This window comes from Dama dama, chromosome 18, assembly GCF_033118175.1.
Source record: "Dama dama isolate Ldn47 chromosome 18, ASM3311817v1, whole genome shotgun sequence".
Classification (NCBI taxonomy): domain Eukaryota; kingdom Metazoa; phylum Chordata; class Mammalia; order Artiodactyla; family Cervidae; genus Dama; species Dama dama.
Genome location: NC_083698.1, coordinates 46,869,699 through 46,881,004, shown reverse-complemented (window position 1 = coordinate 46,881,004; position 11,306 = coordinate 46,869,699). Strand labels below are relative to the sequence as shown.

Genomic DNA, 11,306 nt, shown 5'->3' with positions numbered 1-11,306 from the left:
TACCTTTGCAAAAATGCCTCCTCTTCAAGAGGATTTATATAAAGGACTTTTGGAGAAATACAGTTTTCTGACTTTTAGACTATAATGCTGAATTGAGTAAGAAACTGAAGAATTCTGGTGGGAAACCAGGGAGTCCCAGGTGGTATGATGGTAAAGAATCTGCCTGCCAATATAGGAGACTCCAGAGACGTGGGTTCGATCCCTGGGTTGGGAAGATCCCCGGGGAGAGGAAATGGCAACCCACTCCAGTATTCTTGCTTGGAAGATCCCATGGACAGAGAAGCCTGGCAGGCTATAGTCCATGGGATTGCAAAGAGTCAGACATGACTGAGCATGCATACATGCACATAAGTATAAATATAAATATAGCCTTAGGTAGACTGTGGTCAGATTTCCTCTCTAAATACAACCTCATCTTTCCCCTTTCCCTGTCTTTTTTTTCTACCAATATTATTTACTTCCTACCATGTACCAGACACTGTGATGAGCTCTGGGGACATGATAGGGAACAGGGAAGATGTGGTCCCTACCCTTTGGAGGTTTTCAGTTGAGTGGGAAAGATAGATATTTTTAAAATACACAATTACACAAATAATTCAGTAATGAAACTGCATGAATGACCTTAGTTTATAATAATGGCATCTCTCCTACCTTCTTGAGAGAGAGCCATTGGTCACTCGCATCTCCTAGGGAGAAGATTATACCCATCATTTCACACAGGAGTCTACTGTCAGACAGAAGCCTGTATTCTGTGTTTGTGCTCATCTTTTCTTGTGTACAGTAGACACTTTCATGTGCCAGGTACACTATTTTAGGTTGTAGAGGAGTACAAAGATGGGAGAGGCACAATCTTTGCCTGCAGTAGTAGGGGGGAGAGCATGCATATCCCCCCAAAGTATATACCTGTATTATAACGTGATGAATAAAACAAGGAATTTCAGGGGTTCTCAGAGGGTGAAATAAATGACTTTATTTGAGTGGTCAGCTTGTGTTTCCATTTTCAATGATCTATAAAGCAATCCTTTGGACACTGATGAGGAAATTTGGTGGAGAGGACATTTCCAGGTAAAAGGAGTGGGATAAACCAAGGCAAGAAGTTGGGAAAACTCAAAGCATATTGAGGGACTGACCCAAAAAAGAAAAGCAGAATCAGGCAATCAAACAGACAAAGAAAAAAAATTAATAACTTATGTGGAAATAAGAAGAAATAAGGTTGGTAGGATAAATTCAGACCAGATCATTGAAGTTTTTTTATTACCTGTTTAAGGGTATTTTGAACTTTATTGGGTAGGTCCCATGAGACTGCTCCAACGATTTAACCAAGGACCTTTTGAGAAAATTAGCCAGCTTTGCTTCAGAGGGTTGCTGCAGTGAGGAAGACCTGGAGCTCAGAGCCCAGGCACGTCTGCTGCCACAGTCCGGGTAGGAGAGGGAAACAGCCAGTATTCTTGGTGGCTCTGCCGGTAAATCGTTTGAAGTTTGAAACAAATTGACAACTACACCCTGAACTTTCCCAGAGAGAATGTCTGGGAAAGAGAAGCCATTAGGCCTCCCCTTCAAAGTCACCCCTTTTAACCAATTTATAAGCCAAGTTTTCTTGCTCTATTAGAGACATGGTAGCCTCTGATATAAACACAGATATTTAAACTGGGAAAACCAGAAGGATGGCATTGATAAGTTTTGCTTGACATCATTGCAAATATTTCTGACCTAATTTTAGCTGATTTATGAATAAATGATTCTTTCAGTCCTCAGAGTTAAATATTTAAAAGTTAGCTCCCATTTAGAGTTCATGTATTATACAGAACTGATGTTCTGAACTGCAGACTTCCTCTCTTCATTTCCTTCTTTCAAAAAAAAAGATGCACTCATTCTTCTTCTATGCTTTTTCAGTTTCCTGCATGAGAATTATTGAAACACTGCACAGAAATCTTTTGTGAAAGAAGAAAAGGAAATTCAGCTTGTGGGGCTCAGCAGGAGCTCGGCTAACGCAGCTTAAAATAATGCCGAAAAAGAAGCGCTTATCTGCAGGCAGAGTGCCGCTGATGCTCTTCCTGTGCCAGATGATTAGTGCCCTGGAAGTCCCTCTTGATCGTAAGTATTAACATTGCAAAGCTCTGAGCCCCTGGAGCCAGAACCTCCCCGGCATTTACCGCGAACAGTGTGGATGGAGGACACGTCTGTGTGATCCTGAAAAGTAAATCAAACAGCACCTGGTGTTTGTAAAGAATCAGTCCCTAGGGGAAAAAAAGACTCCGACTCTAGAAAAGGCCATCAAATGGGTCAGACACATGGTCCTCTCCCTGTCAGTCTTGCCCTCCCTCCAGCTCCTTTTGGTGAACCACTGAGGGGACTGACCCAGGAAGGAGTGAATTGTGAGCTGATCCTCCCAACAGGCAACTTTTTATAGAAGCCATCCTGCAAGAAAGCCGTAGGAATTGCTCTTGGACACAGGCGGGGAGGGAGAGGGAGGGGCAAACTGAGAGAGTAGCCTTGACACGTGTACACTACCAGGTGTGAAATAGATAGGGAGAGAGAAGCTGCTGAATGGCACAGAGAGCTCAATTCGGTGCTCGATGATGACCTAGAGGGGTGGGGTGGGGAAGGACGCTCAAGAGGGAGGGAATATATGTACACATTTAGCTGATTGACGATATTGTACAGCAGAAACTAACCCAGAATTGTAAAGCAACTATACTCCAATAAAAAGAATGATCACTGATCCCCCCCTCCCCGGTTTGGCCTCTCCCCACCTCTCCATCTTCTCCCTTCAAATGCTGAGAGTAAAATGATCATCTCTCAGCCAGCCCCACGGCCCTCCACATCCCCAAACTGCCCACGACTCATTTCTCTTGACTCAGGCAAGGCGAAGTTCACTTTTGAGTTTTGAATCTTAAGTATGAGTTTAGAGCTAGAAAATGTGTCTTGTCAAAGCCTGCTGAAAGGTCTTTGTTTTAAAAATGGTGATTAAAGACCAAGATGTCAATGTTGAGAATAAAACAAGTCTTCAGCAAAATTGCTGTTTAGAATGGAGCGAGTAACAGCTACTATAGGAGCCCACCCTTTCCTGAATAAAGCACCGTATATGCTGCACTCTCCCTGAGTTGGGTGGCGTCTGAAAAATTACAGATAATGCTAAGTGCCAACGGGTTACTTTTCCTGCAATGGAAAGCAGAATTTCAAATCTGGACAATTACTGTACTTCAGAATTGATTTAGTCTTTATCCCTAATCTACATGACCTCTTTAAATCCATTAGCTTCTTGAATAGAACATCTGTTTGGCAAGCTTTCCAAGGTGCAAGGAAAATAACACTTTCCTGGGGCAATTCAATTGTTGTGATGTCTTTTTTTTTTTTAACCAAAGAGATTGCAACTCCCAGTGGGAAGAAGAGATGTGATGGGCCCCATACTTTGTTGACTCCCTTTGCTGTGCATCTTTAAAGTATAAGAAAATGCAACATTCAACTTCTTTTCAAAAGATATTCATTCAGTGACCTTAATTTCAATTAAAAAAAAAAAAAAAGATATGATTGGTTAAGCCCATTGGAGTTTGAATGCCTAAGTAAGCATTTGCCCTAGCAGATATGTAGGAGAGAGAGAAAAGCATTGAGAGAAATGCTTTTGTTCTCTCTTGTGTTAAATATATTCCCCCTTAATCTGACTGCTCAATCTAACAATCAGAGGGAAACAGTCACCTACGGCTAACTCAATTATTGCTGCTAATGGAGAAGAGGCAGAACCATGATGAAAAGAAAGTCACGGACAACCCAGGCGCTCCTGCATTAACCTTTGCAAGTAGTAATGACAGGCAGCACAGCGGAATCATGTGAATTGCATGCTAATGCAATTTCTTTCTGCCCCAGTTCCTTACACCTCTTCTGCACCTTGGGGTAGGTACCAGCAGCCCTCGGTGACTGAGGCATTCTGAAGCAGAAATATGTTAGCAGTCTGAAAAGTGCAATTACTAACATGGGGATTAACCATGGAAATACAAAAACCTCAGATCAGGGCTGGATTTGACTTGGATGGAGCACTCTCCTTGTGGCAGTGTCCCATTGTTAGGTATCATTACCATGTGCATAGTGATGTCTGGGATAATAGGATCAGACACAACACAGTATGTGACAACTCAGATTAATTGTAGATTTAAGCTAGTTTTCAAATTGAACATAATTACTTGTCCAGCACAACATGTATGGCATGGAATTATCCATTCCTATTCCTGGCAGAATCTTTTTTTGGCCTATAGCATCTCTTTTGTTCTTCCCATATGTTTCTGTAGAAGTCACTGCTTCAGGAATAAACAACACCTTTAATGGGAGTTTCTTTCTCTTACTACTTCACCACCTCTACCTTTGCTCTGCTGGTTTTTTAAGTTAAATAAAATAGACAAGATGCCCCTATTATCTTCAGGGTGCTAACGTTCCTATTACTAACATCTGGTTTTCTTTAATCCTGTTCGCCCACTCACCTGCTGATATTGATGGGGAAAAAGCAAAACTTCTTGAAGACTGTAAGTGTCTTTTGGTCATTACCAGGCAGTGTGAAAATTTGACTGTGTCTTTGTTTTTGAATGAATACTGTGAATTAAATGCATGATTTTATTTTCATGGCTAACGTCTTTTTAAGCATGTGTGTTTACTGTGGCTAAGTATTGCAATGAAATTCCATGAAGCAGGTTGAATATATTCCCTGCATGAATTCTGGACTCAGGTATTACTGTTTTTCTTTTACCAATATTCTGCATTACTAACTTCTGCGCTTCATTCACATCTGATGTAACTCAATGAGAAAACTCACAAAATTGGAAGAGAATGTCTGGTTTTAAGTGCTATTAAAAGCTGGCTGGAATAAAAGCATGTCTTTGGATATAGATAGGAGTTGAGTGCTTGCAGGTGCTTCAGCAGAGTCCATTCATATACTTGCTCAATCTGCAGGACTGGGTAGACTAGTGTTTCATAATGTCATCAGTAAAATGGCCCAGAGAGTTTGAATCTTTTTTGGAAGTGTACAAAAGACAAGCAACCCCCACTCACATCGTTTCTGAGTGGCATGCTCTAATCTAAAACTGCGGCTTCTGACAGCTGGGCACTACCTATCATCTACCTAAAAAAAAAAAAAAACTTTCAAGCATTTGAAAAATCCTTTGGTATTTGATTAACCAGGACAATTATATAAAATCACCTTTTCCCCTTGTTACTTCATAGCCTCTGTTGGTTGCCCGATGACCTCAGCACTGTTCAAAGAGTTCCATCTAGATGGTCAGCTCCTGGCAGTGATCTGTGGCAGCTAAACCAGCTGCGTTAAGTTCTGGGTCTGAGACCACCACCCTTGCATCTCTGTCACTCGCAGAAAAGCACAAGAAATCGGATTGAATCACTCCTAAAAGTCCCCCTTACCCACAACCTATGCCTGCTGATCCCTTAGTGGGGAATGCTAAGCTTCTTTCTATCATCCCGGACTCTATACTGCCAGAGTCTAAAGGATCACTGCAAAGTGAAGCTGGTCTAAATAAAAATGACTGTGATAAGAATCTAAATATGGGTAATATCACTGAACCATTACAGTTTGGCATGGACTAAGAATTTTGCACAAATAATTTTATTTTATTTTCCCAGCAACCCTAGGAGGGAGACACCACTTTCAAACCCTGTTTTCCCTTTATGGAAATGAGAGCTCACAGAAGTTAAGAATCTTGCTTGAATTCTCACAGCTGGTAACAAATAGAGAGACTGGTTCTTAATTGTTAGACTAAACTGCTACCCAGCATTGGTAACTGACTGGGCTGCAAAGGAGGAGGCCCCCCTGGACAGTGCTAGGGGCTGAAAGGAGCAGCTGGCTTAGGAGGCTAAGGAAGGGGATGGATCTTGCTAACGGGACCTGGAATTGACACTGTGCAGTATCCTGGCGTTAACAGGTGCGCAGTAAATGATGGCAATTACAAGTTCCATTTTCGATCTGCATTTTAGGTGTTCTTTGGATATTTAGTAAGAGCTGTCTGGTCAATAGACACATGACTGGAGACAAAGAAAACAGAATCATGCCTGCAGATTTATAAGACATTTTTAAGCCCTGAAAGTTTAGCTATGTCAGTTTAGCTATGTGCACAGTTCCCCACAAGAAAGAAAGACAAAGGCAGAGAACAGTTATGAGGCTTTGGGAAATAACTTGATTGGCAGGTGGAAGAAGTTTCACAAAGGAAGCCCAGAGCATACTTGGAGAGGAAAGGGACAATCTGAAATATGAAAATCTTAAATGAGCCAAATACAAAGTCTTTACATTGTTAAGTTGTCCTGTACCCTGTAAGATGTTTAACAGCATCCCTGGCCTTTACCCCCCCAGATGCCAGGACCACTCCCACCCCAGTGATGACAACCAGAATCATCTTTAGATGTGGCCAGCTGTCCCCAGAGGAGTAGGGGCAAATGGCCCTTGATTGAGAACCATTGGTCTGTGTAAACAGCTCTCCTTGGAGGTGTGCAAGGTAGTTACCTTGTACCCAGGACACTTTGCTTCTCTCTGCTTGCCTAGGAAGTCAAGCTATTTTGCTGCATTAAGCAACAGAAGTCAAAATAGATTATTTCTCCCTTCTGTTCCTGTTCTACACTCTGTGATTCTGATTTCACAAGGAGGGCATGGTAATCTTAGAGTGACCTGAACATCAAATGTCCAGATACCAGCTTTTTTTCAGATTCAGTTATTTTGGGTCAGAATAGTTTCTTCCTACAATGTGATAATAAATGATCCCATAGCACTTTGAAGACTGAAATGAGAATATTGTTTCCTATAACAGAGAGCTTCCCAATTCATCTTCTAAATAAGCTTGTTTTATCTTTCTTCCTAGTAGCCCCTTCCTCCTAGCTCTAATAAGACATGGCAAGTCTCTAATTTAATCATCTTTTTAACATTGCTTCTCAAATATATTTGTTACCAGTGTATTAATTTACATGAACCCAGGAATGAACTGTAAATCAGTTACTCTTTTTTAAGAAAGTTGCAAGTTTACCTCGTAACTTAAATTTTATCAAAAGGTATCATTTGAACCAAAGATATCAGAGAAATTTCTCATTGTTACATCAGAAATGAAAATTTTAAGCTTATGTTGGTAATGAATTTCCCAAACTTTCAGTGTGGGAAAATGGGCTTTATGAACACATAAAGTTACCACAAGGGAGTTATGTCTTGACTCCAAAATTTTAGGAGTCTTTTAGCCAAAAATCTGCTGAGTTGTGTGTTACCACGAGAAATTACTAAAAACATTTGGAGCCTATTTAATCTAGGGTAAGTGATTTTGATACAGGAAAAAATATGATTACTGTTACAATATTAAATGATTTGTTTCTCTCCTTTGTTCTTCTTTCTACAATTAAGTGGTACAACCACCAACCATCACTCAACAGTCTCCAAAAGATTACATTATTGACCCTCGGGAGAATATTGTAATCCAGTGTGAGGCAAAGGGGAAACCTCCTCCAAGGTAGGTGTGCTTCTGGTGTTGTAATGCTGAAAAGAAGCATTGATTGATCCCTGTGTAAGGACAATCCCCTGGAGAGGGGAATGGCAACCCACTCCAGCATTCTTCCCTGGAGAATGAGCGACAGACACTTTCACTTTCACACTTTCACCAATTATTAAGGTGTCATTTGTAGGCTCATTGTTTTGTCTCTCTGCTTTTAATTAAATTCAGTTGGTTCTTCCTAAAAACCCAGGTGGTTGCATTTCCATACTGATACTTTTCTGTATGACATGCTAAAAAATTGTGGGAAGATGTCAAAAGAACCTTCTGACAGCCTGTGACATGGGCAAATTCCTTCTCTATGGGCCTTAGTGTCTTTATCTATAAAATAAAGAAGCTGAATTACACAACTTCTAAGATCTCTCCTAGCTGTCTCAAAGTCTATAAAATAGCCCCAAGTGGTTTTCCAAACATGGCAGAGTACAACACTCAGAACGCTTCATATACATCTTTTCATAAGCACTGCAGAGCATTTTAGACTTGGGAGAAACATTAAACATTATCTTGTCCAACCAATATATTTTATAGAGGGAAAACTGATGCCTGATAATGCTAGGTAACCTTATCCAGGTTCCACACCTCCTTAGTGGGTGATCTGTAACTTGTCCAGTAATATATAGAAGTTTTCAAGAGTTGGATGATTATTATGGACATATAATGTAGAATTTTTAAAATTATAAAATAGACAGGAGATTTTCTCAGGATTGTATTTCTGAGTTTGTCTATGACCAGCCTTACAAATCTATCACAGACTGGCACCAGAGAAAAAAATTAACTGGCAGTAAATGCCTAAGGATATAAAAAATTTCCATCAAAGTCTGGCTTAAAAGCAATCTGTTCTGCTGTATTATTAGAAACTTTTGAGCGCTTAAGCCCTAATGCAATGTCCTTTGATGGACAGTGTCCCCTTCAGTTTAACACTTACTTAATACTTCCTATAGCTCCCTGTTAGGCAGGATTTCTCCACCTTAGCTCTATTGATATTTTGGGCTGGATAATTTTTTGTTATGGAGGCAGAGCTCTCCTGTGCCTTGTAGGATATTTTACAGCATCCCTAATCTCTATTTACCATAAACCAGTAGTACCCACTCCCACTGCCTCCTGCCCTAAGAGGTGTGACAGCTCCCACTAAATGGATAAGCAGTGAGAAGGGAAATCCAAGAGGGCTTGGGAATCACGGAAAAGTTTAGAAATGAATGCTTGTGTAAAAGCATGGCCATTGTTCATTTGTAACCAGTTACCAAATCTTTAACTACATGACCTCTGTGACTTTTATATAAGGCAGTCGTTTATTTTATATAAACAAAACTGAAAAAGAAGACTTTTAGTTGCCAATTTGAAATACTTTCCCAGAAATTTTCAAAATCATCTCTAGATTAAAAATTCTCAAATATATTTTATATAGAATGGTCACTTTTTAAATGAACCCTGACATTTAAAATACCATTGATTTCAAGTTTCTTCCTCTCCTCCCAACTCACACTTTACCTTGTGGTAACTTGACACTAGTCTGATCACTTTTAATGTACACATATATTAGTACTTGTAAAGGCCTTTCATGTTACACTTCACCCTGGAGCAAATTTTTATAGACAGGTTATCAATTCTATAAATAATGGAGTTTATAATAAAAATGCTAATAAAGCTCTAAGAAGGTGTGCCTTGGTGACCTACTTACAATATTTTCTTTGAAAAATGACAGGCAATTTGTATGCATGGTTTCTTTATTGAGTCAGATTTTGGTACTTCTGATGAACACATGTACCTTAGTATGTATGGTCAGCACTTTTTTCTAAGTCACAATTCAGTGAAACATTTTAGGTACGGAGCTCTTTTATTGAATATTAAAGTCTAATTATTCAGAAACTCGTAAAACTACAAGGAATTTGTTAAAGAGTAAGTAATCCTGTTTTTCTGGACTGTTAACAAGCTTAATCCTCTATGCGCTGGCAGCTTTTCCTGGACCCGAAATGGGACTCATTTTGACATAGATAAAGACCCTCTCGTCACCATGAAGCCTGGCTCGGGAACCCTCACAATCAACATCATGAGCGAGGGGAAAGCAGAGACCTATGAAGGAGTCTATCAGTGTACAGCCAGGAACGAACGCGGGGCTGCGATTTCTAATAACATTGTCATCCGTCCATCCAGTAAGTCAGACCTGTTCGCTGAACAGGACCCTTTTTAAAGTCTGGCTCCCACACCAGCATCTGTTACATCATCCAAATAACCATTACAAGAAGGCAGTAGAAAAAAAAAAAAAAGAAGGCAGTGGCATTGATGCCAATACTCTAACTTTATTTTGCATGAAAATCATCACCCTTTTCCACTTTATCCCAATTCCTCAGCCTAATGTTTTGCCAAACCAGTGTGTCTTTTGTAGAAATCCAGAATAAATCACCAGGGGTAAGAAAAATGCTTCTTCCTCGGATTGACCTAATTATTAAATTTCTCCTAAATCTTATGTACAAGCATAGTCCATATAGTCAGATGGAGATAAATTCAATATAAAATGGGTAATTGAGGTATAAGTATTACTTCTTTAAACATTTTTAAATTGAAATATTGTTGATGTACTTTATTATAAAGGTTATATGTATATAGGGATTCACAATTTTAAAGGTTATACTCCATTTAGAAATATTATAAAAATTGGTTATATTTCCTGTGTTGTGTAATATATCCTTGTAACTTATTTTATACACAGCAGTTTGTAGTTCTTAACTCCTTTCTCCTATGTTGCCCCTCTCCTCTTCCCTGTTCCCATTGGGAGGCACTAGTTTGTGAGTGAGTACATATCTGTGAGTCTGCTGCCTTTTTGTTATATTCACTAATTTCTTGTATTTTTTAGATTCCACATATGAATGATATCATCTATTTGTCTTTCTCTGTACAAAGAGACCTATTTCACTTATCACAGTGCCCTACAAGTCCATCTATGTTGCTGCAGGTGGCAAATTTTCATTCTTTTTTATGGCTGAGTAATATTCCATCATGTGAACGTGAAAGTGTTAGTTGTTCAGTCATGTCTGACTCTTGCAACCCCATGGACTATAGCCTGCCAGGCTCCTCTGTCGAGGGAATTCTCCAGACAAGATTACTGGAGTGGGTAGCCATTCCCTTCTCCAGGGAATCTTTCTGACCCAGGGTTGAACCTAGGTCTCCTGCATTGCAGGTAGATTCTTTACCATCTGAGCCCCAGGGAAGCCCAATGTTTCATTGTATGTCACACACACACACACACACACACACACACACACACACACACCCCTTCTTTATCCAGTCATCTGTTGATGGACACTTAGGTTGCTTCCATATCTTGGCTATTATAAATAATTTTGCTATGAATAGGAACATTAGGGTGCATATATTTCTTTAAACATTTTTATATCAAAATTTCACTGGAAACAGTGGCCTCATTATCTTGATATTATTGCAATAGCCTTTTTGCAATAGTCAGTACATCCTCTCAACAACCCAAGAGCATGTATTTAAAGAACAGTGACCATTTGAAGGTCTTGTCCTTTTTAAAGTTTTTTTCAATTATGTGTATAATATGTGTGCTTTATAGGACAAATCAACTACAAATGAACGGGAAAAAAAAAAAAACCATAAAAATTGTGCACAAATCCTTTCATTCAAGGAAATAACTGTTTTTTATGGTTTTACCCAGGCAGATATGTGTATACATATTGAAAACAAACTCATTCTGAAGTACTATTTTGTAACCTTTTTGGCTTATCTACATATCATGCATATTATATTAATCTTGTACTTATTATCTAACTG

The 11,306-nt window shown here is 39.4% G+C and overlaps 1 protein-coding gene across 8 annotated transcripts in view; it reads left to right on the top strand.

Moving 5' to 3' along the window:
- The first annotated feature begins 1,955 nt into the window (after positions 1-1,955).
- Positions 1,956-11,306, top strand: part of NRCAM (neuronal cell adhesion molecule) — a 92,316-nt gene continuing 82,965 nt past the window's right edge. For 5 of the 8 annotated variants that reach the window (XM_061165269.1, XM_061165268.1, XM_061165265.1 and 2 more), the window contains exons 1-4: positions 1,956-2,094; positions 4,497-4,514; positions 7,373-7,478; positions 9,471-9,667. In XM_061165269.1, coding sequence (XP_061021252.1) covers positions 2,004-2,094; positions 4,497-4,514; positions 7,373-7,478; positions 9,471-9,667 — 412 coding nt within the window. In that variant the 5' untranslated portion in view covers positions 1,956-2,003. The remainder of the gene's footprint in view (positions 2,095-4,496; positions 4,515-7,372; positions 7,479-9,470; positions 9,668-11,306) is intronic. The other 3 variants (XM_061165263.1, XM_061165262.1, XM_061165266.1) reach the window with 1 other exon arrangement.